General features: G+C 51.6%; 9 protein-coding genes across 9 annotated transcripts; 5 read left to right on the forward strand and 4 right to left on the reverse strand.

Moving 5' to 3' along the window:
- Window positions 1–108: 108 nt before the first annotated feature.
- Window positions 109–1,944, forward strand: HD553DRAFT_338523 (glycosyl hydrolase family 61-domain-containing protein; the record flags this gene model as incomplete). Its single annotated transcript, XM_046182350.1, has 9 exons — window positions 109–235; window positions 313–355; window positions 413–626; window positions 699–936; window positions 1,005–1,018; window positions 1,084–1,275; window positions 1,332–1,357; window positions 1,418–1,795; window positions 1,869–1,944. The coding sequence occupies 9 exons, from the start codon at window positions 109–111 to the stop codon at window positions 1,942–1,944; spliced, it is 1,308 nt and encodes a 435-aa protein (XP_046040457.1).
- A 562-nt stretch (window positions 1,945–2,506) lies between these two features.
- On the forward strand, window positions 2,507–3,861 carry HD553DRAFT_303475 (heme peroxidase). Its single transcript, XM_046178880.1, has 5 exons — window positions 2,507–2,691; window positions 2,756–2,780; window positions 2,842–3,306; window positions 3,372–3,492; window positions 3,561–3,861. The coding sequence occupies exons 1-5, from the start codon at window positions 2,595–2,597 to the stop codon at window positions 3,828–3,830; spliced, it is 978 nt and encodes a 325-aa protein (XP_046040458.1). The 5' UTR covers window positions 2,507–2,594; the 3' UTR covers window positions 3,831–3,861.
- HD553DRAFT_354528 (ZIP zinc transporter-domain-containing protein) lies at window positions 3,702–5,738 on the reverse strand (the record flags this gene model as incomplete). The annotated part of the gene is made up of 9 exons (XM_046183801.1): window positions 3,702–3,984; window positions 4,068–4,147; window positions 4,209–4,449; window positions 4,515–4,598; window positions 4,664–4,686; window positions 4,751–5,051; window positions 5,121–5,334; window positions 5,413–5,486; window positions 5,649–5,738. 9 exons carry the CDS (start codon window positions 5,736–5,738, stop codon window positions 3,928–3,930), a joined length of 1,164 nt encoding a protein of 387 aa, XP_046040459.1. The 3' UTR covers window positions 3,702–3,927.
- A 1,951-nt stretch (window positions 5,739–7,689) lies between these two features.
- Window positions 7,690–9,577, reverse strand: HD553DRAFT_279555 (uncharacterized protein). The gene is made up of 6 exons (XM_046178090.1): window positions 9,150–9,577; window positions 8,655–9,083; window positions 8,342–8,546; window positions 8,193–8,255; window positions 7,985–8,083; window positions 7,690–7,901 (listed from the first exon to the last, which is right to left on the reverse strand). Exons 1-6 carry the CDS (start codon window positions 9,492–9,494, stop codon window positions 7,840–7,842), a joined length of 1,203 nt encoding a protein of 400 aa, XP_046040460.1. The 5' UTR covers window positions 9,495–9,577; the 3' UTR covers window positions 7,690–7,839.
- Window positions 9,578–9,821: 244 nt separating this feature from the next.
- On the forward strand, window positions 9,822–11,054 carry HD553DRAFT_303483 (cytochrome b-c1 complex subunit 10). The gene is made up of 5 exons (XM_046178881.1): window positions 9,822–9,910; window positions 10,071–10,093; window positions 10,203–10,296; window positions 10,391–10,436; window positions 10,551–11,054. The coding sequence occupies exons 1-5, from the start codon at window positions 9,878–9,880 to the stop codon at window positions 10,580–10,582; spliced, it is 228 nt and encodes a 75-aa protein (XP_046040461.1). The 5' UTR covers window positions 9,822–9,877; the 3' UTR covers window positions 10,583–11,054.
- A 684-nt stretch (window positions 11,055–11,738) lies between these two features.
- HD553DRAFT_327586 (GTP-binding protein ypt1) lies at window positions 11,739–12,801 on the reverse strand (the record flags this gene model as incomplete). Its single annotated transcript, XM_046181829.1, has 6 exons — window positions 11,739–11,835; window positions 11,921–12,024; window positions 12,109–12,239; window positions 12,347–12,443; window positions 12,537–12,689; window positions 12,766–12,801. 6 exons carry the CDS (start codon window positions 12,799–12,801, stop codon window positions 11,739–11,741), a joined length of 618 nt encoding a protein of 205 aa, XP_046040462.1.
- A 1,045-nt stretch (window positions 12,802–13,846) lies between these two features.
- On the forward strand, window positions 13,847–14,890 carry HD553DRAFT_347288 (uncharacterized protein). The gene is made up of 4 exons (XM_046183285.1): window positions 13,847–13,884; window positions 13,952–14,063; window positions 14,144–14,615; window positions 14,684–14,890. Exons 1-4 carry the CDS (start codon window positions 13,882–13,884, stop codon window positions 14,808–14,810), a joined length of 714 nt encoding a protein of 237 aa, XP_046040463.1. The 5' UTR covers window positions 13,847–13,881; the 3' UTR covers window positions 14,811–14,890.
- Window positions 14,891–16,779, reverse strand: HD553DRAFT_303494 (NADP-dependent oxidoreductase domain-containing protein). The gene is made up of 9 exons (XM_046178882.1): window positions 16,560–16,779; window positions 16,441–16,475; window positions 16,275–16,335; window positions 16,185–16,204; window positions 16,034–16,110; window positions 15,918–15,950; window positions 15,605–15,824; window positions 15,352–15,536; window positions 14,891–15,267 (listed from the first exon to the last, which is right to left on the reverse strand). Exons 1-9 carry the CDS (start codon window positions 16,679–16,681, stop codon window positions 14,947–14,949), a joined length of 1,074 nt encoding a protein of 357 aa, XP_046040464.1. The 5' UTR covers window positions 16,682–16,779; the 3' UTR covers window positions 14,891–14,946.
- Window positions 16,780–19,236: 2,457 nt separating this feature from the next.
- On the forward strand, window positions 19,237–26,907 carry HD553DRAFT_354534 (uncharacterized protein; the record flags this gene model as incomplete). Its single annotated transcript, XM_046183802.1, has 23 exons — window positions 19,237–19,353; window positions 19,410–19,635; window positions 19,693–20,217; window positions 20,810–20,854; window positions 20,955–21,005; window positions 21,087–21,229; window positions 21,295–21,553; window positions 21,609–21,709; window positions 21,740–21,951; window positions 22,404–22,497; window positions 22,548–22,570; window positions 22,735–22,816; window positions 23,204–23,206; window positions 23,279–23,362; window positions 23,420–23,638; window positions 23,723–24,126; window positions 24,270–24,441; window positions 24,567–24,593; window positions 24,660–24,798; window positions 25,740–25,930; window positions 25,989–26,220; window positions 26,277–26,786; window positions 26,855–26,907. The coding sequence occupies 23 exons, from the start codon at window positions 19,237–19,239 to the stop codon at window positions 26,905–26,907; spliced, it is 3,912 nt and encodes a 1,303-aa protein (XP_046040465.1).
- Window positions 26,908–27,035: the final 128 nt, after the last annotated feature.

Raw genomic sequence — 27,035 nt, forward strand, 5'->3', positions numbered from 1 at the left:
ATTACATAGGCGGAATCATCATCACTCAAACGACGATATCGCTGTGCGGTACACCTCTTTCACGCTCGCTGTTTTTTAATTTCGCAATTTCGCAAACACAAACTCGTTATGCTTTTCAGAACCGCGCTACTTGTGGTCGCTCTGAAAGCTCTCCCAGCCTGGAGTCATTCTTTGCTTTATAACATCAATATCGGAGGGATAGACTACGGTGGTTGGTCAGACGAAACTATTAATAGTGAGTAACTCCCATTCCGTCCAATCGGTGTTATTTAGCCAGATCATGATGACGCTCACGACTCGTTCTGGAAACAGCCCAACCGACTGTCGGTACTCCAAGGGCACTCAACTCTATACAGTCAGTGGGCGACCCTCTAATCTCACCGGTTGGCTAAATTGAGTGTTTCTCCTTCAGACGCCCTATTCCCAACGATTCGCCGATCAGGTGGAATGCCCCGAACATCGCTACAGGTGAGACCCAGTCGTCAGCCCCCAAGACTGCTCCTGCCAACGCTGGAGATGAGGTTGTCGTCACCTGGTGGAGATGGTACGATATGCCGGACAACCATCAAGGTTTGTCGATTTTCAAGATCTATTTGCAATGGCAGCCTGACCGAATTTCCCACCCCGTATGAGTCCTCTCGAGGTATGTCTTACTTAAGATCAGTCGTCCTTACTGGTCTGAGAATGTGGCGTTTCAGGTATACATGGCAAAGTGTGCCGATGACTGCAACGGAGAGGCTGGGGCTGACATGGAGTGGTTCAAGACTCATGAGTGGGGATTTGATGGGGCGGCCGGTCAATGGCCAACTTTAGCGTTCGCCAGGACTGGAACGACTGACCCCACAGCTACCACTGAGACGATCAAGCCGTCTATGAGCTTTAAGCTTCCTACTAGCTTGCCAGGGGGCAGCTACCTCGTCCGCGTTAACATCATCGGTACGTTACACACCGCTGCCTCGCGATTGCTCAGGACTACAGCTCACTGAAAACATACCATCGAATAGCTTTGCATTCCAGTGTACGCCAACCATTGGTCTGAGGAATCTATATACTGCACTGAAACCGATTGCTACAATACGATAGGCTGGCCCGGAATACTACCCGAGAGCATTCCAGATCAAGCTAGCCAGTGCTGGCACCGATTTGCCTTCTCCCACTGGCAAATTCCCTGCCATCTATGCCGACACCTCCAGTCCAAGGAACAAGGATGTGAGCTCGTTCGAGATCTGGAACAATGCCTGCGATCCTCCCTCGTTGATGTATCAGATCCCCGGAGTAAGTCCACCGTCTTAACAAACCCTGCTAGCCTGACTGATAAAGTATTTGTTCAGCTCGACGTCATTGCCGGAGGCGTGAGGTCAGTATAGTCGTCCATCAATCCACACTTTCAGAGCTGACGGCGCTTCAACATGAACAGCGTGAATGCCAACAATGTCGCGCTTTGCCCTGCTGCTGAGGCCGGAGTAAAGGCCAGTGGCGACACTCCTGCGGGTGGAAACGCTCCAGCGGGTGGTCAAAACGCGACCGATGCCTCTTCTGCTAGTGTCAGCCCTTCCGGCACCTCGGCCTCTGCCCGGCCAGTGGATCCTACAGTCCCCGCATTTGAAGGCAACGCCAAAAACAATGACCCCTCGGCGACCTTGGACCCTGGTGCCAAGTTGCCCCAAACTTTAGCCAACTCCGATGGGACAACCGCAGCTTCGTTCAATACTGCGGCAGCGACATCAAGAACTGCCGCTGATGCTCCTGCATTACCTACAGGACAAGGCGCTCCCGCCGCTTCTGCTATTGGCGGGTGAGTCGATGTTGTATCGGTACGCGACTGTTACACAAGGAGATCTCATCGTTGACCTTTCTCTACTCAAAAGGCTGGACGAACAAGCCTGGGAGACATGCGGGAAGATCCGGGTAAATTTTGAGAGTTGCACTCATATGAGGTTCTAGGGCGTCACTGATGACAAGCCATTTCCACCCAGCAAACATGTCAAGAAGGCATCGCAAGCGGTCAAAGCGATGCCGCGGATTGTGACGCCAAGGCGAGTTGTCTGATAGCTCCATATAATGAACTAGCCACTCACTGATGAAAGGATTTGCAAACTCAGTGGAAGACTTGTTCCGATACGGCTTTGACTTCGCACCGTCGACGCAAGATCCGCAGGAACTTCTGAAAAGTCACCGCCAACATCGCTACATTGTCTCATCGATGATTTCTCTTTCTACCTTCTCAATCTTGCTTGCGCCTTCCGCATTTACCTTTGTATTTTATTATCCTCGAACCTATCTCCATCATATCAGTCCATCCCTTTCTCTTTTTCCAAGAGCAGGCCTTGACGATTCGTCGCGTTTCACGTCAACCCGACTACAACGAAGCGCAGGCCCCGCTTGCTGGCTTTTTGCTTCCGCGTTAGCCGGTCACTCGCCGGTTGCCGGAACGTCCGGCCGTCCGTGACCGAGCAACACCCTTGGACCAATAATGGCAAAAGTCGATTACAACTCCGATACATCTCCTTCTTTGCTTCTCTATCATCCCATTGCAGCACACTACATACAGCTCCCTACAAAAAGACTACATTACCTAGATCAGAGTATTCGCTATGGGCAAATTTCAAGCTAGAGCTGTCGGGAAAGGCGACTACGACGGCATCCGCAAGCAGATCGTCGAGGTGCTCGAACAGCCAGGTTATGATGATGGTGAGTGGCAAAGCAGTCCATCGACCTGAGAGGACACAGCTGACGGGTAGCTTTCCGGTATCAGGGTCGGCCGGACCTGTACTCGTGAGGTGAGCCTCGACTAGTGTTCCGTCCACCTGCCGCTCGACTACTAAATCACGTTACATTCAGGCTGGCATGGCATGCGAGCGGGACGTTCAGCCTGGTCGAACACAACGGAGGAAGTAACGGAGCGGGAATGAGATTCGGCAAAGAGCGAGACGATCCAGCCAACGCCGGTCTTGTTCACGCTATCGAGTTTATCATGCCGATCCAGGCTGCCAACCCATGGATCACCCACGCCGACCTTTGGACGCTAGCTGGGGTGACGGCACTCGAGGCGATGAAGGGTCCGAAGGTGCCGTGGAGACCGGGTCGGACCGACTATGATGATGAATCGCATGCGGATGACCATCGAGGGAACATTGGCGACCGCTTACCTGATGGGGCTTTGGGAGCCGATCACCTGCGACAGGTCTTTGGCAGGATGGGATACAGCGATCAAGAGATCGTGGCCCTGTCTGGAGCGCACAACCTCGGTCGATGTCACGCCGATCGTTCTGGCTTTGACGGCCCTTGGGTGGTGAATCCGACTCGGTAATTACCTTAGGCTTCGCTGTCTACTTTCATATATGCAAGCTGAATCTTGTCCCTTTGTCTAGCTTCTCGAACCAATACTTCAAGCTCCTGTCAACCCGGAAATGGACGCCTAGAAAGTGGGACGGTCCCTTTCAGTACGAGACGATAGTTGCCGGAGAGAGACTCATGATGCTGCCCACCGATGTGAGTACCATCTTGAACATCTATTCCGTCTGCTTCAACTGACACGGCCGTACTCCATGACACCGCAGATGGCACTCATGGAAGACCCCGAATTCAAGAAGTGGGTACTGATCTACGCCAAAGACCAGAAAAAGTTCTTCGAGGACTTTGCCTTGGCGTTCGGGAAGCTCATCGAGCTTGGAGTCGATCGGGATGATTCGGGGTTCTCACGTCTTGTCAACAAGGCGGCTCGGGAAGGAAAACCGCTCGACAAGGTTGGCGGTGGGTGTCCCTTTGCGTCTGCTATCAAGCAGGGGAAGACCGAGCTGGACAAGAACCCGAGGGAGAGCAAGCTATAAGTTTCCCGGAACTCTCTGCACGTCTTCGTATCATCGTCTTCGTTTCTTGTATGTTGTCCTGATTGTATAGCCAGACGATGGCATCTTACACGCCGCCTCATTCGTTCCAAGCCAACAAACCCATAACACCAAAACCGAACAGCATGAAGGCGTACTGCGGTGTCAGACGGGTTCCACACGTGACATGCGTTAAACGTTAATGATTGTCGTTTTCTCCTGTACCGATTGTCGACTAACCTCTTTGATGGTCTGCTTACCAGACCAACTCTCGGCCAGTAGTTCAGGAATGACCGAGACCGATGCGATGTACAAGAAACCTAAGGGACGATCAGGTTAACTAGCTGCTCTGCACGAAGCAACAACCATATGAGCACGCACCTCCAGCCGTTCCCGGGATGACCAAGTCAGCGGGCCTGACAGAAGTCCCCAAGAAACCTCCGGTCCGTCCAGCTAGAATGGCAGCGCCGTCTGAACTCGTCGATCCCCCGGCACCAGCGCTCTCAGCGATCCAGATACCTAGAAATGTTCCCACAAACGCTCCGATGGCGGTGATGAACTGTGAAGTCATCGCCTGTCGCTTGGTAAAACCCGATTTGATTAGAATGGAGTAGTCGGCGATCTGATTACATAGCGGCGTATCGTTAGCAGAAGGCCTTCATGACTTGCGGAGACTTCGAGACCCACCTCGTGAGGAATTTCATGGCAGAAGGTAGCAAAGGTCGAGATGGCTCCTAGTTGAGGACTAGCATAGAACGAAGCAGCCATCGCCTGTAACGCAACAAGTGATGAGCGAACGACCTCCTTGAAAGGAAGCTGTTTGCAAATCGACTCACCAGTCCGTCGGTGATATTGTGAGCTAGTATAGCGGGGGTTTGGCCATCAGCCGATTTCGCCGATTTCGCATCTCTCATGATACTCACTGAAGTCGCCAAAGAGGTTGAGATATGCCGACAACCGCAAGCTCGCGCTCACTTCTGTCTTCTTGTCCTCCACCGGTGCGATCACATTATCATCGCTAGCCTTCTCCTTGGTTCTCTGCTTCAATCCGTCTGAAGAAACGGTAGTCTCTACGGCAGTAGACTTGGCTTCGGCAGGTGCGTGGTGGTGGTGATGGTGATGAGAATGGCTCCCAGCGGAAGCTTCCCCACCAGGTGAAGAGTTGAGTACTCTCATTGTCTTGTCCAAAAAGTAGAATGCAAAGAATCCGCCAAAGATAGCGCCCTGAAAATCGATAACTACATATTCAGTAAAGCCTTTTCCATACATTTGTCGCAAGGAAATGCTGCTCACCCCGATGATAATGTTCCTCTTCTCCTCGACCAGAACATATCGTACCCCGTCGATCACGGTCCCAGCGCTGGTCTCGGATTCGCCCATGAACGAATGCGGTATGAGGTGCATGCAGACATCACCTAAAAGCCCTCCGGTCGCAAAGGCGATCATGGTGTTTAGTGACGCTGGGTCGAGCTCGGTGGGAACAAGAGCGAGGATAAAGTTGGGGAATCTGATCGAAGAAAGGAATGTCGGAATCGGTCAAGGGTCAACTGCCTTTGAAGTCGGTGTTCGGTTGACTTTGACTCACGATGATATGTAGAAGGTAGCCAGTACCGAATTCCACCTTGCACTGAACGGGAACAGCTTGGAAAACGCCCATTGCTGGAAACTGTCGTGCTGAATCTGACGTCCGTGATGTGCAGACTCTCCGTCCGATATCTTGCTATCGAGCTTCCCATGCTATAAGCGGTTATACAGCAGAAAATACTTCAGTTCCCTCAAGATGACGACGATAATATGTCATGATTTCCTCATCCGACTGACCGAATCTGCTCGATGGGCAAGGACAAGCGGGACAGCGATCAAAGTGATCGTAGCAATTAGAGCTAGCTTACGGTTGTTCGTAGAGATCATTGATGCATGTAGGATGATCGGAAGCGTCTAAGTCAGGGAGAGATCGATCTGTGATACTACTGCAAGGCAACACCGTCATGCTATCAAGAGCTCAAGTTGGACAAAGGTGCAGTAGTGGTGATCAAAGAGACTCAAGGTGCAGCAGCAGCTCGGTGACGAAACCTCGCGTGACCAAAATGATGACGTAAGCTTTACGTTTGGCGAGAAACTCTATCAACCATATACTGCATCCCTTTGTAGACCTAGTCTGGATCGTAAAGATGTGAATGAGATGACATGCTGATTGAGATGCTCATAGGATACATTGAAGTCGTGATATGCTGAGTGAGACGAAAATTATAACCGATCTAAGATGCAGTGCGACCCGATCAGGCGTGCGCCTTCTCTTTCTCTTCGATAGCGGTTGAGGGAGGGTACCCCTCGTTCTCCCTCCAGTCCGGTTCGCATCGTTTCTCGAGCGGTGCGTATCGATGCAAAGCGATCCTAGGCGAACCGATGGGGCTGTTCAAGGGAGAATCTTGCCAGAGGGAGATCTCGTACTTGGGAATGGACTCGACGTTGAAGAGTCGGGTGGTGGTCTGGCGCACGATGAGGTCCTAAGTGGGGATGAAACGGCCCGTGGGCGTCAGTTCCGGGCAGTTTGTTTTTAATGAATAGGTACAGAGATGCTTACCTTGTCCTTATGAGCGAGCTCGATCAAGGCTTGCATCTCGTTAGGCAAGATGCGAATGGTCATGCATCCATTATCGTCGGCCAAGAGGGGCTGAAAAGCGTCCCGAAAAGAGGTTAGCCCGAATCGTCCGGAAGAAGCCCCGATATAGAGCTGGAAAGGCTCACTCTGATCTTGTAAGCGACGATATCACCTCTCCAGGTAACAGTCCTTGTGGGAACAAAGGTAAAGGAAGTCAAGGTGTTCTGTAATCGAGACGACGAAGAGTCAGTCCGGGTCATGCACAGCGAAGAGCGAGCGAAACGCACCTTGTTGTGGAACAACAACGCCTTGAGCTCGTTGACCTGGTCGTAGAGTTGGAAAGTGTTGGCATTGGACATATCGACGAGATGGTAGTATTGAATAGTGAAGATGGGGTATCCAAGTGTGAAGTAGTGCGAGTATGTGGGGCAACGGAGAAGTCGATGATAATGCGGTCCAAACCAAAAGGTCGAAATTGAAGGGTTTATATATCTATTCGGGCCAGTTCGCGACGCAAGGGACCGCGTCAGTCGAGGTTGATCCCGCGCCAGTCTTCCTCAAAGGTAAGCGCAACCGGATCCGATTCACCCTACTCACCCTCTTGGTGGTCAGGAGTGTGTCGACGTAGTTCGCAAGCGATTCCCAGACCTGTGCTTCAACCAATCACCTCCGACGGCGCGTGATCGATACGGCAGACTTCTCGAATTGAAGGGATGATTGCTGAAGGGATATTGGGTTGGTTTCCACGGAGCAACGTCTGAGCAACTGTTTTTCGGCGAGTTCGGCGGAGGTTCAGGACAGCTGCAGCGTACGAGGAGAATAGTGGGATGACAAATGGCTGCAGACACAACACCTGAACTCCGCCATTCCTCTAACTTGCGACCTAGGTCTATATACTCACATCACGCGCCCGCCCATTCTGTTTTCCCTTTCAACCCGAACATCCACTCAAATCAAAGACAAAGACCGTGCTGCGTGATCCCGAGTCATCTCATCGGGTACCTACCAAACTCTCGCTTATCTTGACCGAGCCCATTGTGCACACACTCGAATCCCCATACCGGCCATGACTCAACCCCCTTGCCCCAGACGAGGGGCAACAGGTGCCCCTGACTAGCCCCGTATTCGTACTCCGTGGTTCCTTCTTTGTGCTGGGCGCCAAAAGAGAAAGGAAGCACCAGGCTGAAACGCGGAGAAAAGAAACGATGGGGCTCGGCCGGGAAGGTGAGACAAGACATGTTCCGGCCGAGACAGAACGTCGCCGGTTCTGATCCGTCCTGCAATCATAGCATGCCTTTCCCCGCCGACATCAGCCTGGCTCATGAACTCTGTGATTCTCAATCGCAGCTTCTAGAAATGGCCCTAACCGGCGGACAAGGGATCATATTACACAGAGACGTGGATGTCCGATTACAACTGTCTGAGACCGTAGACGAAACCACCGATTCCCGCGAGGTAAGACCCGATGATGGCTGAGACGAGTTGAAACCGAGAATGGCATCAGTAACCCAAGCAGACTCGTGTTGTCTGTACATCGAAGCGCGCTGCGACTCACGACCTTTCATCGAGGGGAAACTCTCGATCGCTCCCATAAGGTCTGGGAAACCCATGATATTGCAAAACACGTGGCTCGCAACCGCAGGCAAGACCGAATCTATGGAATTACGGAATAGAAACGAAAACCAAATACCTCATTGTCAGCTGCAGAATCCGATGTCAAGACCAGCGGTTTAAGAGGAAAAGAGAAATGCGTGTAGACTCACCGGTCTTGATGAACAAGTAAGCGGCGAACCAGCCAAACAAGGTCGTGTACGAGAACTGGAAGCCTGCCACCCATCGATCGGAAAGCAAGCTCACTAAGTCACTCTGCCTTGTTTCTACCTCACACTCGTCCAGGTCTCGCCCGACTTACCGGCCGAGATCGCCGCCCTCAATGCAGCCTCACCGGTCCTCCCGCCCTTCTTGTACACCTCCCAGGCGTGATGCAGATGGGCAAGTCCGAACCAGCATGGAGTGCCCAGCGTTAATGCCTTCCAAGAGGACTGTTTGTCGTAAGCGGCGAGCAGGTAGGTGGAGATGATACATGAGCGGAAGACGATCTCTTCCGTGATCGGGCCCTACGAGTTGCGAGTGAGATCACCACGCCGGGACGAGGGCAGGATTGGGTTTGAGATAGGTTAGTCGGATGAAGTGACGGTGTGATTGGCCTTCGTGGCGGTACTCACGACGATATAATTCCTCATCTCGACCCACCTCCTCCTCTCCACCGCCGGCGAAACCTCCACTCGCTCCCTCTTCTCCCCCTTCAACGCTCCCCAAGCATTCTTCACGAACCCAGGGATCACCAAAGATAGGCAATCCAACACCCCACCATCCTTCAGCGAGAACAACCTCCTCCCATAAGCCTGGCCCGGCCAAGTCTTCTCCATGGCGCCTGTGAGGATCGGTCCGGTGAACAAGATCGGGGCGAGCGCATAAGGGAGGAGCGGGCGGAGGGATTTAATTTGAATCTTGGAAGGGAGGGAGGTGAAGAGGTCGACGATCGTTGACGGGGAGGGGATGATATGGGAGAGGGTGGTTAACGAGGGAAGGGGGAAGTTGGGCAGGGGAGGGAGGGAGTTGGGAAGGCCTAGATATCGTAGGGTGACAGGTAACTGATAAAGACATCGGATGACATTTCAGCAAAAGGGAAACATCGATTTTCAGGAATTGAGACTTACTGTAGCCCTCAGGTCCTGGACATTGCCTCGGTAATAGATGATACCGCCTACCAGAGCACATCCACCCAGGGTAGCCACGCCGACCGCCTTGCACCTGCTCCTGATCACCCTCGGATCATCCCTGTCCAACTCGATGGGAGTATCCGCCTCGACCAAATCTCTCAATGGAGTCTCATCCTTCTTCTTGGAAGCATCCGAACCTGTCGCTTTGGGTTGGACGTTTTGGTGTGAAAGGGAGAGACGGGAGAGGTAGAGCCCGCCGACGTAAGCCGAGGTGAGGGAAAAGGCGACGAGATGAGCCTCGTTAGGAGACAAGAGAGGAGATGTGGCGAGTAGTGACGCCATGTTCTGAAGTGATACCGATCACCCCGGTGTATCGTCTGATCGAAGTTGTCACGGGACGTCGATGTATATCTTCGACCATCAGGGGTCAATTGCGAACGAGGACAATAAGAATCAGGACGAGGGTAGCAGCAAGTCGCGATCGATCGGACGTGACCGTAATGATGAAGAGCGGACATCGCCCTGTTTCCTCTCAGGGTTCGCATCTCGATGTCCGCTTCTCCCCCTTGCCGCCCCCTCGCTCCCGTCTTTGCCCGCGAGCTCGGTCCAATCGAATCAATCACAAAGTCAAGAAGCACCGCTACATCTTGCAAGCTATCAAGTCAGTCAGCATCTGTGCATCACTCGATCTCTCCTTGTCGTCCTCGCAGTAGAAGCCCGTCAAGATGAACTCTTCTCTCCGATTCAAGAACCCCGTCGTCAGTCTAGCCTCGCCTATCTCTCCACAAGCGAGACAAGGAGCGACAAGCAAGCTGACATCCGAATTACTATATCTTGCTCTCTACTCGTTTGGTCGTACCCTTGGCGGATGGCTGCGTCTCCAATCTGGATTGACTCGTTGACTGTTGGGACTACTAGCGATTGGGCCACATCACCCCGGAGTACGTCCTTTTTCCCGATCCTCGATTATGACCCGCAACACTCAAACAAGCAAGCTCACCTCTCTCTCTACCTTCATCGTGTTCTCCATATCCGATCGAGCTGATATAGGAAGATCCGCAAGTTCCAACCCACCTTGATGTACTGGGGAGCCGGTGCTGCCGGTGCCGTCGGTCTCTTCCTCTCCTCGATACCCATCTTCAAGGTGCGTTCAGTCGGGGTGGCCATATTTGCACCCTCTTCCATCTCCCGGTCTTCCTTTGTTCCTGTGCTGATCTCCTCGTCGTTATATGATTCAGCACGACATCCTGCACAAGGTCCCCATCATCAACCTCTACTTCAAGGGTGAGTCCCGCAGCCCGGACACGTTTCTCTTCCGGTTCTCTTTCTCGCCCCATACTCACCAAGACACAAAGCATCGTTCTAAATCTGACGTCCGATCTTCTCTCTACTTGCTAGACAACACCCCGGATTGCGACAAGCCCTTCTAAACGTATCTTGGAAGCGAAAAGAGAGAGAGCATACAGTACCATAGACGCGGAGCATTTGAGCGAGTCGGGCTGGGACTGAAATGGGGTCGGATGTATACCCGAGCTTGATCCACAAAACGAGCTTGGGGGGACGGGATGTACTTGGATATGAGAATACATAAAAATCAGGACAAAAGGGGGAAGGCCCTCGGTATGGGTCGGCTCGGTCTGGAAGTAGCGTTGCACGGGAACTTGGGGCGCTTTCGAAACAAACGATCCGCAACAGTCGGAGCGGCGAGTGCAGTCGGTCCTCGCCTTCCAAGGTTCAAGGATTCTTCGAATCAAGTCGTGAATAAGAGTGATACTATTTGTAATCTGCTCAGATCTTTCCCGAGCCCGCAACGTCTATTTCTTTGCGAGACCTGCATCTGGCCGACGAACCCAAGGTTAGCAAAAAGTAACTCGAAGAGAGTGACCATTCATAGGATGCCAGCAAGTTCTGCCTCCATGTAAGAACTTTCAGGAATGGGCCCTGAGCCCCACGGTCCGTACTCATGCATGGAAGGTGTTATAGTGGGGAATTGACCCATTAAACTACCTCAGGAAAACCATCGCTTATACTATACTACATGTGCTTACATGCCTTGGACACAAGCCATGTAGCCACCCTCTGAAAGCGAGTCGGAAGCAATGGCCTGTCGGAGGCACCCCTCGAAGACCGAAGACCTTTTTGCTAAGGGCCGCGGTAACCTCATTTCCCTGTCTCACACTGGTCATCGCGAGATGCTCATAATGAGTCTGTCAAGATGGCCATGTGTACATCCAGCTGTATCGCATCGATGGTCTATGAGGAGTCAAGATTGCGAGAGCGATTTGGACCGGGGGGGTACCAATCATTGCAGCCGTCAACTACTGAGACAATGCGTCTCTTAGATCAGCACCTGAAGAGTACGGCATGCAAAAGCACCTGAGAAAGCTGGTCGACGACGTCGTCTTGCGGGTTCAGACGAATAACATAAGGTTGCAAAAACAGACTCGAAACAAAAACAAAGGAATGACTGAAAAACGAGAGATCGTCCTCTCTAATCTCCCGTTCCAGGTCGACGTTACGCACAAAAGCGGCAAAAAAAGACAACACGCTACACCAAGGCTTCCACCCCTGACCTGGACACTCCGCTTAACAACATCCTCCAGCAGCCTTCTGCTCGACCTTCTCGCCGACCTTGAGGGCCGACTTTCCACCTGGTCCAGCGGCCATCGAGCTCGATCCCATTCTGCGATATACGTCGTCCGTTGAAGGATCTTGCATCAGCCCGTGCTCGCATTGGGCAGAAAGTGGTTGTCGACGGCCCAACTCACCGGTCCTTGATCTGCTTGGACATGGTCAAGAATGCCTGCTCGACGTTGGTAGCGTTCTTGGCCGAAGTCTCGAGGAAAGGAATTCCGAGCTGATCGGCAAACTCCTGCACGTCCCCACCGGTAACAACAGAATGCATCAACTATCCGCACCACATCGACCCGATTATATGGACCGCGTTCGGACTGACCTTGGCCACGGCGTGTTCTACGACCTTTTTGCTCGTCAGATCGCTCTTGTTACCGACGAGCAACTTGTTGACACCCTCAACGGCATAACGATCGATCTCCTGCAACCACTGCTTGACGTTGGTAAAGGTGTCTGTGGGTCGCCAACAATGATGGCCATACAGAGTGCATAGCGGGGTAACGAATCGGGCGTCAATACGAGGTTCTGATGAAATCGAAAGAGCCATAGGAAGAACTTGCCGTTGTCGGTAACGTCGTATACAACGATGATTCCGTGAGCGCCTCGGTAGTACGACGAAGTGATCGTCCTGAACCTCTCCTGACCCGCAGTATCCCACTAAAGCCAGCACGCAGCCCAAGGACGAAGTCGATCAGCCTTCCCTTCCACCCCATGCGCAAGGACCTTCGTCCACGACTTCACGACACTCACGATTTGCAACTTGACCGTCTTTCCCTCCAACTCGATCGTCCTAATCTTGAAATCCACACCGATGGTCGAGATGTACGATTCGGTGTACGTGTCGTCTGCGAATCGGAGCAAGAGACAGGACTTCCCTACACCGGAGTCTCCGATCAGGAGGAGCTGTAGGTGGAGCAAATTGAGGGGTTGAAGGTGAGTGAATCAGATCGAGGTAGGGAGGAGGGTCGAGGGGACGGACCTTGAAGAGGTAGTCGTATTCCGCTGCGTGAGACATGTTTGAATTATCGTTTGAGTTCTGATCGCCAAATAGACAGAATGAAAATGATCTTGTTAGCTTTCTTCTTCTTGCAGCAATGTCTATTGCGGAATCCCGTGATGTTGCAGACATGGATTAGGGATGAAGATCACGATCAGAGCAGAGGTCCGCGGCCAGGACGAAAATATGTTTCGAGCCGGGGTAGTTGTGAAAGTCCGCATTTGAGTTCAGATATTAGGCGATTGAGGATTATGTTCCGTTGCTATCCGTAGTCGAGCGTGGGTATAGCCGAGGAGCGTAATCGCACGGCGACAACCGAGTTTCGCTCGCTTGCTCCGAACGACCAAGCCCGATTGACGTCCTGATAATGCCATCCATTGACATCGCCTGACTTTTGTGAGAGTCAGATTCGCTGAGAGGCCAAGCCTGATGATTGTGGAACCCTTGGATATAACAGGTTCTTCCGGGGCGAAATGCGTTGCAGAGCAGGTTCTCGGTTCCTGAAGGATGTCCCGTTGCACCAAGTCCTTGACTATGCCACCTGATTGTTTCGATAGCATTATGATTCTCCCGCTACCAGCTCCCCCTTCTCAGCTTGTTGATCGGTCTCCCTACTTCGAGATTCGCCCGTCCTATGTCGTCCATAAGCCGCGCAACGTCTTGTTGTTGATACGGTGATGGTGATGAGGTGTCGTTGGCTGACCGCTGCCGTTTCTCGTTCTCGTTCCGTGACGATCTTATCCACGCTCGAGCCACCCGTTGCATCGATTGATACTTACACTGCGTTTGATGAATATAGGTACTAGCTGTCTAGACTCTAATGACGCTGTGTGGATGATCGGATGATGATACCTTGTTGCATGTTGCTGATATGATGATGATGGGTGGTGGTGAGGGGTGATGATGATGTGCTCCCGAAGCTGTGTGTGGCGCGAGGGGGACAATCAAATCGCTTTCTCACGCGTGACACACCAAGGGCCATCAGGGTTCCTCTCACAAAGTTCAAAGATTAGATAGCGAGATGATCCATCCCACTTGCAATCGATAGACAATCACCGCAAGACTGGAAGGTATCAGCACTCATCCAACCTAGCCATCATGGTGCGTCTCTCGTAGTGAAAACTAAATTCACTTCTCTGCCAACTCGACTGATCTATTGTGCTCACAGCCCAAAGCAGCCAAATCAGGCCGAGCGAGGTTACACGACAAGGCGGCCAAGCTCGCCAAAGTTCAAAAGGGCGGCGGGCAAGATGCTTCTATTCCGGACGTGATCAATCAAGGTAAGCTTTTCATTCGTGCTCAGGAGTCATGTAAGGCCTCACGGAGCTGATCGATCTGTGTTCGACCATGGTCGCTGCAGTAAACGAGGGGATGGCCATCGCCTCGAACTCGGACGTCAAGGGTAAAAAACGAGCCATCGAATCGAAAATCCCTTCCACCACCTCTGGTCCCTTCTCCGGCTCTGCTTCTCTATCATCATCGACGAACCACCCGTACAACCTCTCGAAGTCATCACGCAAACGGCTGAACAAGAAGACCCGCGAGAACCTCTCGTTGGGGTCAATGGCCGGGGTACAAGATGCTCTGGGGTCGATCTTGAACGACGAAGCCGGTCCGGGTGAAGACGACATGAACGATGGTATCGATGGTGAGGATAGTGACGATGAGGAAGAGGATGGGATGAGCGTAGATGGGACAGCATTGGGCAAGAAGAAACGCAGAAAAGGGAAAAAGAACAAGAAGTCGGCCACACAGGGGGCAGACGGAGGGAGACCCAAGATTGGGGAAGGGAGGGGGCGGACGTTGAAGGAGAAACAGAGGAAAGAACAAATGTGAGCTCTCCGGGTGTCGTGAAAGTCTTCGAGGCACCACTGCTAACGAGAACGTGCCGGCTCTGCAGCCTCTCTTCCCGAGCCCACGTCCAGGCGGTCCTCCAAAACCCGGCGTTCAAGGCGAACCCGTTTGCCGCCATCAGGGAACACGCGGGGAACAGTTTGATCATGATTGACAAGCAGGTCAAGGCGTGATGACGATCGTCGTCGAGTTTGATTGGCGTGTATCCAGGCGGTTACTGAGACACTAGTACATTTGAGCATATTGAGCGATACAATTCGGATCATACAATCGGCAACGCGAGTGCCACGAGCTGCTGGACCGGCATACTCAGGAATGCCCGATAATTTTGCGGACCGTGTATGCCGAACCGATCTTCTCCTTGTCCTCGTCCGACAAGACCACGTCCAAAGCCTTGACTGCGTCGTCCAAACTCCTGGCGTTCGAGATCCCAACGATGGGCGCGGCGACGACCGGGTTGGCCAGGGTCCACGCGATGGCCACTTGGGCCATGGTGATTCCCAGTCGATCAGCAACGCTCTTGATGGCTTCGTTGACGGCGATCTCGGTGTCCTCGCGGGGTATTTCCTTGTCACCTCGAGAGGTCATGCCGCGTTGTTGCGCGTGCGGTCGGGCGAGGAAACCTCCGGCCTAGGGTGCGGAGCGTCACAACACGGTCAGAATCAGGATATCGAGTTTTACCGTTTCCAAGCGCCTCCAGACACGAGGACTCACGATCGGGCTCCAGGGCAGACTCGAGATCCCCATCTTTTTTATGCAGGGCATCATCTCCCTCTCTTCCTCCCGGTAAGAGGCGCAGTAATAGTTCTGCATACTGATGAATTGGGGCCATCCGTTACGCTTGGCGATGGATTGGTACTCCATGAACTGCCACGCGAACATGCTGCTTGCACCAATATCTAACGGTCAAACGGCTTCGATCAGCTTTAATAGATTCGATTGTTCTTTCCGATACGACACGACTCACATCGGACCTTGCCGGACTGGATGATATCTTTCAAGGCACACATCGTCTCCTCGAAAGGCGTGTTCTCATCCGCCCGGTGAATCTGCAACAAGTCGATATACTCCAAGTCCAGCTCTTTCAGGGACCGTTCGACCGAGTCGAAGATGTGTTTACGGGAGAGACCTTGTTGGTTGGAATAGTGGCGACGCTCGCGTTCCTCGCGGGAAAGTTGGTCCAGACCCTGTGTTGAGATCAGGTACGGTGTGTCACATAAGGGCGGTAAGCGATCAGGTTCGACTACAACCTGTATAACGGCTCGGCTTCCCAGACCGACCTTTTCGAAATCCCTAGGGATGAGCGCAAACAGCTGCGAGTCGCGAGTCATGAAACCATTGATTTAGGTCGGCTACTATCGCTTCGTCAGATTCTAAAAATAGAGTCTAGGCTTACTTTTGTAGCGACGACGATATCCTCTCTGGGGAGATTATATTGCTTGATCGCTTTGGCCAAGACCTTGTGCGAATATCCTGCGAGACGCCCGTGCGTCTCAGTATACGAGCAACGATGGTGTACATGAGATTGTTTGAGAACAAAGACTTGCCGTTCGAGTAGATATCGGCGCTGGAGGAGAGTATACCAAGCATGATAAGCGACCTCTCTGGTGCAAGGGGTTGCTTCACAAGACGCTTACGTGTCAAAGAATTGGATACCGACGTCGTAGGCGGCCTTGATCAAGGGGAGCGCTTCGTCTTCTACTCGAGGCACGGTCATAAATCAGGTATGAACAAGAGTTGTTATGTCGGGACGTGGGGCGCCGCGGGGGGAGAGGGGGATAAGGTAGAGCAGACGTGACGTACCTTCCAATACCCAATCGAGCCATTTCTTACTCCCACTACTCCCCGTGCCCAGACAGGTATCAACGGATCAGCATGACTTGTCCTGATGAAACACACACCATAGCTGATTCATGACTGACTAGGACATCATACCCAACGATATCCTCGAGACTCGTAACCCCGACGGGCCGAGGTTGATGTAGCGCATCTTGCCCTGAGCGTCCTTGACGACGTCGTCGAGGTTGTAGGATTCTTTGGACATGACTCGCGTTCTTGTATCGTTTTGAAGACGTGCAGGGAAGAAAGATGGAAGAGAAGTGAAACTGAATATGACGATTGTATGGTCATGGTAGCCGCATGGGACGAGGTTTATATACCATGCGAGCTGCGAGCGACAGCGGTCTGGCTGACTGATTCCCGGTACTTCGGCGATGGGCGATGGGGCGATGGGCCACTTTCCCGTGCCAGTACCGCGCCAACGATCGCCCGAGGTCTGACCGAGATCCTCGTGAAACCGTGTTCGATTACGTCGAGTCATCGCGAAACTCGGTCACAAAGCTCTCGGGTCATATTGCGACGACAACAGACTGCTTGGGAGAAGCTTAGGACATCAACATGGCGAACCCAGTCGAGTCATGTATCGAGTACGGCGGGCGGCGTGTGATGCACCGTCGGGCCTTCTTCTTGTCGCGCGCCATATTACTCGGAGTTCAGGTGCTCACCAGGGCGCGTGAACCGCACTGTATGCTAGACATCCCTGCACTTGGTATATTGATACATTGGTGTGCTGGCTGTCCTACGACTGGATCTGCTTACAGGGAGATGTTGATGACGAGTCGGACAGACATGGTATTCGCTAGGATTGCGTTCCGTTTGAGCGTGAGCGGACCTGGAATCAAGATCTGGACGATTCAGGCCGTGTGAAACCAGTTGTATACGTTATGATCACGGACGAAGAAGATTCAAAGTCCGAGAGTCGTTGTATGGATATCCTTCATTCGGTAAAGGTTGTCGCAGCCCATTATCTCCGCTACAATGGTTGGAGGGAGACTAGGAACCCACTCACTCCCAATGGAATGCACGTCGTATACAACGATCATCCCGACGAATATTTCTATTAGGGCAACCCGGAAAGCGACATGGCCCGATTTGATGATACCGAGGGGGGACGTCAAAGCATCAGATCGGCCGCTGGCGAGTCCACCCTACTCGATCCATCGCCTGAACTGCCCGACAATCTATCGCTTCCGGAAGAACATCCCTCCGCGACAACGGTGCTTTGATCGCGGGATCTTCACCCTGTCATACGTTACGTGGGGGAAACTTCTCTTCCTTTGTTTCGCATCGGCTGATATGTATCTGATGTGAAGGGTCAACGCTGTTTGACTATGAAGGTAGACGAAACGATCAATCCCATTTGAAAAGCTCGCTCCCCTCCTCCAGCTTCGTTCGGCGAACCTAGATATGCATGTACTACGTACGGCCGCTCAAACAGGCATGATATTCGGTAGATTTGTTCTTCTCCGTTGCCCTGTATCTTCTGTCTTTAGGTACCCGTAGTATTTCTTTCTCACTATGAATATCGGCGAGGCCGGCGAATGAATCTTTAAGTCGATCTTCCGTATTTTTGTGTCATACTTTGGCTTAGCCGCCTGAGCAAGGGAGTTGGAGGCGGTTGATGCACGATTGATGTTGTAGGGCATTTCAGCCTGACTCGTCCGCCTGCTGTTTCAGAAGAAGCAAGATACGAGCCTGTTTCTCGACTGACTTCTAAACTCGAAGACATAGCTGAGTCGAGCCCGGATCGATTTGCTAGACACGGTCCTGCGACGGCCTCGCCTTCAATCAAAACCCATAACACAGCTTGCCGCCATCTACAGTCTGAATTACTAGCTCTCGACCGTCGATCACTTTACGCTTCCCTTAGAATTTGACCTGGATCGTGTCATACGAGCCTTCAAGATCGGCGGCTTCCCAGTTGTTCTGTTTGCCGTGTTACGTACCACAGAGACAACGCTAGGATCCTACTGTCGCTCGATCCACCTGAAACGATGATCTCACCCCTAAGCGCGATCCACCCGCTCAGACGCGTCGGGTGCAGTCGGAGTGAGACGATCGGCCGATCGCCGAGGTCCTTTGGGGATCTTGAGACCTTCGAATGAGCACTCATGCAACCGTACGACCTAGTGATCAGTGATCGGTATCGAGCATCTCGATTTGTGTGACGGCGATGACTTTTCCAATTTGAGGACCAGGCTGGCCTCTGGACATCTCGGCGCACAGTCCCAGTTTCACTCATCGTCAAAGATCCGTCTCCGAAGGATCCTCCGCCCGAATGAGGGTGCTCGCCTCCCTACAAGCTACAAGAAGCCTGATCTCGAAGGATAGCCGGATCATCGGTGGATCCAGACGCGCTAACTTGCGCCCGCTTTGCTTATCGTCGTCGGTTGGTTAGGAAGTGTCGGTCGATCGGTCGTTATGTTTCAGGGATCGAGAAGCAACAATCAATGCCTTTGTCCCTTTGGTTGACGATCTGATTATTCGGTCGCCTAGAAAGCTAGAACACTCTGGACTCGGACTTCCGCATCGGGCGATTTGATCGAAACAACTTATGGAGTTTGGGAATATACTTATATAAGGGGGTCATGCGATCCCGCTTCAATAAAAAGCTGACGCCCTTGTCTCTCGAGCAGCAAACGAAGAATACTTCTGCAGTGTACCTACGTTATCTCGATACCAGTAAGCTCCAACGGTCATTGTATACTTCAGACTCATTCGAGAGCCAAATCTTTTCCCCTTTGTACTACAGAACAAGCCATGTCTGATTGCAACCCTGTTCCAGTATCAGCTCAACGCTCGTATCGACCATCTCATGAGGTCACCAATCGTATTGCAGGACCGGTCATCATGATGATGCAATTTCGAAAATGGAGTGTGAGTTAATGAAGTGTGGCCAGACAGGCAAACGTCCGATATATGTTCTTTTGCAGGAAGCTGTAAACGGCACTGTCTATCTCAGTCACTCCTATGAATCTGTTCTTGACAAGGCCAAGAAGACCTTCTCCTACACATCAATCAAGATCTACGTTGACACGTATGATGATAAAACTAGTATCAACAACCTGCGCCGGTGCTTAGAAGTGGTCGATGACACCGCAATCATCTGGCCAAGCCAGGCATCGCATCCGTACGTGTCAGCAGAAAAGTTCCTCAGAGGTGAATGCTTCTCTCTTATACAATTGCATCTATCCATATGCTGATGATAAATGCCAGACGTTATAATGAAACAGGAGCCGGGTACGACCTTTGTCTTGGCCACCGATGAGAATCCGACAGCGCAAAAAACTCCAATCTGGCAGCAAGTGATCGAGAAGCATCATGGTACACCATGTCAGATCATTCGTTACACTCCTGGCGGAGTCTTTCTCAGATCTATTCTCAATGGATTCACTTCAGACGTACCCATTCAGAGGAGCGAGCCAATCCTCGACCCGCAGCCGCTGTCCAACGTTTACTCTTCCGGGGAACTCTCTTTACTTTCGGAACGGCCGATTCTTGATACAGACGCTCTCGTTGATCGCCAACAGGTACAGACTCAGAGCCTGATCGTCGAGGAACTTGGCTTACAAGCCAACGTGGTCGTTCCGACGGCCGATGAAATTCCGTCTCAGCAAAGTGTCGCTCAGAACGTACCGACCGAGCGGGCTGCTGCGCAGGCTAGCAGGGTCTTCCCCAAGGACGAAGACAAAGTCGAAACCTCGAATGTCGTGGTCACTGAGAAAGCCATCGGAAAGAAAGGTGACGATTTTCTCCACTTTCTCGAGCGCGCTTTGGCCCTCTATGAGAAGGCCTGAAGAGTAAGTCTCCTGTTAGTCTCTTCGGGCCTGAATTGCTATGATAACAGATCGTGCAAACACAGACAGAGCGCTTAGGTTTTGCAACGTCTCGCAAAAGCGAGAACTTACGGACTGATGGGTCGATAGAATGAAGCACAAACACGGGCAATTAGTTTAGATAGAGCCGACGTCTTTTTACGGTGTTCTTCTTACGATCTTGGTGGCATCTTCGCAATCTCGAATATATGACGATACGGTTCACGATCCAAGTCATACCGGTGAAATGACACCGATTTGCTTCCGTTCTTCTTGAAACATCCGTGTGAAAGCGCTAATCCCCAAAGGACCTCCTTTCAGATCCACTCGACCGGGGATAGCGATGTCCGTTGTCTTGTATCAGATCCACCGTGTGTTACGTTCAGTCCGGGAGGACGATCAGATTTTAGGGTCCTTGTCGACTCGACTTGGCTGTCGTCGCTAAGACGGCGCGATTGCCGAGAGCGGTCGTCCGAAAAGGTAACGGGGGACCATCTATATATCTAGGATGTAAATAGGCCACTGGTACAAGCTCACCCGACACATCTGCACCGGCCTCATAGGTACATATAGAGTACTTTGCTATTTTGACGATCGACCACAGCCGACGCTCTCATAGTACCGAGACGTGTATAATCAGCTCTCACGACAAAAGATATACAGGCATCGCCAAAAACGTCATGCCGGGAACGACGACCGGTATTTGCGAGAACAGTGAGCGCTCTTTAATTGCACTCATCGCGCCAGGAAGCGCTGACGCGCCCACATAAGCGGGATTCTCGAAAGCAAGCGTAGCCGATATTAACGATCAACTCAGAACCCTATCTTTGGCACCGCAAGTGAAAAACAAATTGCCTTCGAGCAACACGAAAGACTCTTTGGCTGTAATTCTCATCGATTTGGCTGCCTGGAGCTTCATCAGCCAAAGTGATTGTCAAGTGAGTACGGCTAAGATTTCGCTGCGTATACGAACACGTCCTTACCTGTACTTCCCTGTAAGCAGGATGTTCAGGCGATGAGCGAGAATTTTGCGACCTGGTATCAGCTAATAATGTATAATGCGATACGGCCCGTCGATGGAGGTGACGCCCATGGCAACAAGTACTCTTTCTCGTCTATTGCTGTCTATGTCCGCCTTGAGAACATCGGCAAATGGTATGCTGCCATCCATCCCAGACTTCGAGCGGTAGAAGCGGTCTGGGGGACACCCATCATCTCGGTCGATATCTCCGCGGAAATCACGGAAGCCAAGCTGCATCACGGTAAGGTTATGCCCTCGATCCAAGTAACAGATCAATCTGATATCTTGCTTTCCAGAATTTTCCGCTGGCAACCGGGAAATACAATACGTCTATGTGACCGATGCCCCTGAAAGTCATAAAACACCTTACTGGACATACGTACCATACCACAATCAGGTGATTAGCGCCATATTTCAACGTTATCAGTATCCGAACAGGAAGACGGCGTTCGAAAAAATCCTGACTGTCGCTTATCAGTGCGGTCTTATCGAGCATATCGATATCGTCCTGCCGCAATTCCGTCGATGGTGTAACCGTGAACGAAGCCGAGACCCGCTTCCACCCGCTTGCAATGCCGCTGAAGGACGGGAGCTTCGGAAAATTCGGGATGACGTCGACGTTGAAGCAGAAGATGCAACGTATGTTGGAAGGTAGCAGTTGAACCCAAAAAGGCAAAGTCTCTGACCAGACTTCGGGGATCCCAGGGCCGAAATGGACGATGTTGATCTGATGGACGACTGATTATAAGCGAGCGATACTTGAAATTATGGTGCACCTAACTAAGTAAGCCATGCAAGACACCGGGAAGGGGATCGCATTAATATTGATTCAGTCATTCAGGGGAGCATCGACAACGAGACCGTGTTTTCCGCCGAATATGCTTTTCCTATATAGACTTGTGATGAACAACCTTGGACCCTTAATAGTAGCCGCAATCATTACATACAGATCCTTGTTAGCGGCGATATGAACCTTGGAGTTATGCAACCGGAATCTTCTGCTGGCTGAGCTCTATACCATAAAAGCCCCGCCCAAGAATAAAACCAATTCAGAACAAAGGCATTTCGACAGACCGTCATTTCGTCTCTAGCATCCGAAGCGCTTCGATCTTTGGCCCTCCCTGCGATGAGTACTGTCGGAAAAAGACGAACCAGAGGGCCTTCTTCCATTTTTTGAAACGGGCTGTAAGCCTTTACCACGAATTTTGATGCTGGTATGATGCGATTTCGGACAGGTTTCACCTCTGGAATACACCGAGTAAGCCTTTTGCCCAAGATTTATAGATAGATAGATAGATAAGGCGCTAACCGGTTGTTAGCCATACGCTCATGTACAGGCGGCCGCCGTAATGCTAGGTTGACACCTTGTAGCTTGGGCTTCCTGTATCAACTCCCCGACACCTTTTTTCTTGCTTCGAATAGACGGAAACACGACATACGTGAAGAGGTTGAACGATACTCGATACTCTGTCCACTATGCGGTAATCTTAAATACGGCGAAGACGTGAGCCTTGTCATACATTGTTGCTTATTGCTCGTTGTCAAGATCCACCTGAAACCGGTAGTCTCACTTTGAGCGCGATCCACCCGCTCAAGTGCTTCGGGTGCTCTCGGAGTGAGGTGGATCGGCCCGATCGCCGAGGTCCTTTGGGACTCTTGGGGTCATCGAAGACGACGACGACGACGATCTGGACCAGTTGATTCAGACGACCGATGATTGAGGAAAATTGGAGCCGCAAGAGCAAGAAGCATATAAAAGACTCATTGTGCCACGTTGCTCTCGGTCTCGCTTCTATCAACCTCTGCGCATTTCAGCAACTCAGCCATATCTTAATATTGATTCATACTGAATATCATACGGTTTGACCAATTTGCTTCAATTACGTACTAGATGGTGAGTTGCTCTCATCGATCAGCCCGTGAATGCGATCTGATATCGACGACGAGAAATGCTGCGCCCCTCAAGATGACCGTAAAGAATCCTTTCCCTAAGCCGAACCACGATCCACCTCCAGAGATCGTCTGCGTGATCAACATGAAGGCATGGGAGGTAAGCGAAGTTGTTTCTGCCATGTTACACCTAACCCGATCTGTCACTAAAATCCAGCTATGGCAGGATGTGACGGACCACGAAGCCCTCATTCGCTGGGTTCGAGGTATCACAGACCTCGTTTACGATCGCGTCCCGAATCAAGGTCGCATTTATGATCACGTCGAGCATACATCGTCAACGACATCGACGACGACGATGAAATCCACACATATCCGGACGTTGAAGCCTGGGAATACGGTTCGGATCTCACGGAAGCCAAAAGGTTCTTCAAGAGTGAGCTTTTTCAGCCAGCGCGACCTCCTTTGCATTGCTGAATGTTGATCCCGAATTCCTTCCGTTTCTCCAGACCGTATGCAGAAAGACAACATGATCTACTTCTACATCAGCGATGACCAAGAATCCCTATCCCACCCTTACTGGACGGAAATCTTCCGGAACGACATTTTCAAAGCGGCTCATCATCTTCGCTACCGCTTTCCGACCATGGACATCCACGAAGAAGCAGTGAGACGAGAGATGGAGGTGATCTACGCGCAAGGACCTGTCGAACACTTTCACCTCGAACCTGTACCTCAGGTTGCGAAGTTCGCCGGTCTTCCTACGGCGGAACGATCCATCCACAGTTCGTCCGACGTTCAAACCGGAAACTCGCAGAACCACGACCAGAAGTTCGACTCCCAAACCGCGGGAGATCTGGTCGGCGGGAACGCTGAAGGATTCTTATCCTTCTTAGAAAGGGCTGTTCGTCTGTTCGAGAGGTTGTAATCATATTCTGTCGATAAGACACGGTCGTCGATTCTACCTTATGCGATACAAATCCTATATTCGCTTCTTCCAACAATACGGCATTGTGGCACTGTGGCCCTGCTTCACTCCAGACTGATGACACACCGTCCATTGTTAGGTGCCGAACCTTCCGACAAGCAATTCTGTTTGACTCACGTATGAACCGAGTGATTGGCACATCCAGTAGGGCAATGGTCGTGTCTCTCCGGGGTGACGATGGGAATAGGGTCAAAGTGATCAACCCTGGCAGCAGAGTCGGCACGTCGAGCGTTGTGCTCGCACATGGGAGGGTACCACATGTGGTACGACATCTTCACCCTGGGACCGGAGCAGAGAGCCTCGTATAGGGCATCTCTGTGAGGATGGGTGGGGTTGCTGTCCGTGATGTAGATAGGTACTATAGTCGAGAATCCAGGTGCTCGAAGGAAATCTACAGTCAGGTGTAAGTTCTTGGAGTTATTATTGATTCTCCGAACAGATCATTTAACCTCTTGGGCTCACCTTCAAGAATCCTGCGAGTCATCTGCGGCTCAACGCTCACTTGAACATCGCTGTCTTCCATCAACGTCTCCTTCGTCTTGGGTATCATGTTGTTCGCATGATCAATCACGACAAACATCATCTCTCCGACCCTGTGTTCTCCTCCCGTCAGCGTGAGGGATGCCTTTCGACTGATCTTGTAGAAGATCTTTCTAGCCTCTTTCGGTGCAAAGAAGCGGTTCTAGAAGGACCACAGACTTAGATTTCTTGTGATTTTGACGATAGTAGAACCGGAGTGACTCACCTGCCAGGTTTTCAAGTTGATTACAACAAAGCCACGGTGGTCGAATGCAAAGGGTTGAGGCATTCTTCGGTCTCACAGTTGGTTTTGCGGCTGGATGCATCGGCCATGGTGGTGTGTCGTATTCGTCGAATGGATATGGGGAAAGGGCGATATTGGGCGAGGGCGGAGGATCGATCTTCGAAAGTTGCGAGGTATTGCTATGCGGTTGACACGGGGATCACCGGACGGGTGGCCAGATGACTTTTTGATGGTTGACCTCTGTACCTCTGTTTTATACTCATATACTCACCCCGCGACGACGCGTCAGCTTGAATTCGGCCTGCACTCGGATCAAAACAAACGGACTGTTCCGAAAAGAAGAACAAAAAGGAATTGACTCCTCTTATCTGATGCGATCAATCCTGATCTCCTGATCATGAATCGTGACGCGATCGATTAATACTCGTTATTATTCCATCGCGGAAGCTGCGCGATATCGGTCTGCGATACACTTGAATGCTTGCGGAAGCGGACATCTTCGAATCCATATAGCGCTACAGTCACAGTACCTCGACCAGAGGCCAGAAGTCGGCTGGTCAACGTTCGCTTGCTTATTGATCGTGACATCAATCGGATCGGATGCAAATCGATCGCGCTTCATCACGGGGTTCACGCCATCGCGTTCTGAAACGCATGACATCGTGCGCGTCGCCCTGGACGTTCAGACTCAGCGAACATAGCCTTCCTTTGATTCCTGTCTCGTCACCAAGCTCCTAGGCGACCGTATAAAAGGCTGGTCGTTGAGAATCATGGGCAATCGTGTAGTGGACGAAGATTTGTGGTACTACGTTCTGCGCTGTCCAACCTTGTCCAATCTTACAAGCGATCACGCGCTTGAATCCACAGGCCACAGCACGATGTACACTCATATCACTATTGCAGGGGATCAAGCATCGGATCCGTTGTATGTGTTACCTGCGACCGCTTTCGTAGTCATCGATTTCGATGCATGGAAGGTTAGTTGTCGAATGCTTTTCTTCCACTCGACCTGCAGCTGATTCACATGCTGTTCAGGCTATCGATTTCAACGCCGAAGCCAACTACACTGAGTGGCAGCGGGAGATCGAACACAGGGCATGGAGATACATGATGGGAGCCGGTCATCACGTCGGGCGGATGACTACCCGCGTAGTGGTCGATCATCATTCTCCACGATGGCCCGGGCTTGATCAATGGGGGGTGAACACGAACTCTATCAATGAGTTGAACGACGAGCCCCTTGCGATGGTCGAAGACGTTTGCCAAGGTGTGTCATAAGGCGCTCTTGTGGCGAGTTGTTTGAATCTTACCTTTCTCTAGTAGATATTATGCAATTGGGACAGGTCGTCTACTTTTACTTCTCCGACAGTCCCCTCGGCACGTCCCAGCCTCTGTGGCACTTTCTCCACGCTCATCCAAACGTCGAAGCGGCCCATTATATTCAGTTTGATGGGATTGATCAGGAGCTCGTCACGTCTGGGCTTGTGGATAAGATGACCTCGATCTACAACCAGGCTCCCGCACAGTACTTTTACCACCAGAGAATCAACCCAGACCAAGTCGGGGTTGAACTTGTCGAGTCCGTCCCGACTGATTCCGTGATGTCTGTTTCGTCCTATTCTGCAGATACCACCTCGGAGGAAGCGTTCTATGAGAACCCCAGCAAGCCTGCCGGGGCTGTCGAGCCGACTAGTCAAGTGTCCCCCCAACTCGACGAAGGATTCCCTTCGTATCTGGAGAGGGCTCTCAAAGTGTACGACAAGAAACAACAGCCGTTGCACTTGTTCTTAAAGAGGGCGATCGCCGTGTACAAGAACAAAGAGAAGCTGACGAGTGAGTCGACTTTCCTTCCTTCTGCGTCGGCGCTTCCTGCTGAATGTTACTGTATCACTTCAATAGAGAAATGATCGAACGCATCTACCTCATGCATGCCGTTGACATCATGACTGTCTAGCTTGCCGATTTCGAGACCATGTAGCACGTCGAGAATATATGATCCGCTTCTACCGTCAGATTAGTCTCCGGGAAGGATCAGTTCTTGATCTTTGTTGGCAAGAGTTCTCTTGCCGCGGGCTGTAAACA

This window comes from Filobasidium floriforme (assembly GCF_021052385.1).
Source record: "Filobasidium floriforme strain CBS 6241 chromosome Unknown HD553scaffold_1, whole genome shotgun sequence".
In the NCBI taxonomy this organism is placed as follows: Eukaryota; Fungi; Basidiomycota; class Tremellomycetes; order Filobasidiales; family Filobasidiaceae; genus Filobasidium; species Filobasidium floriforme.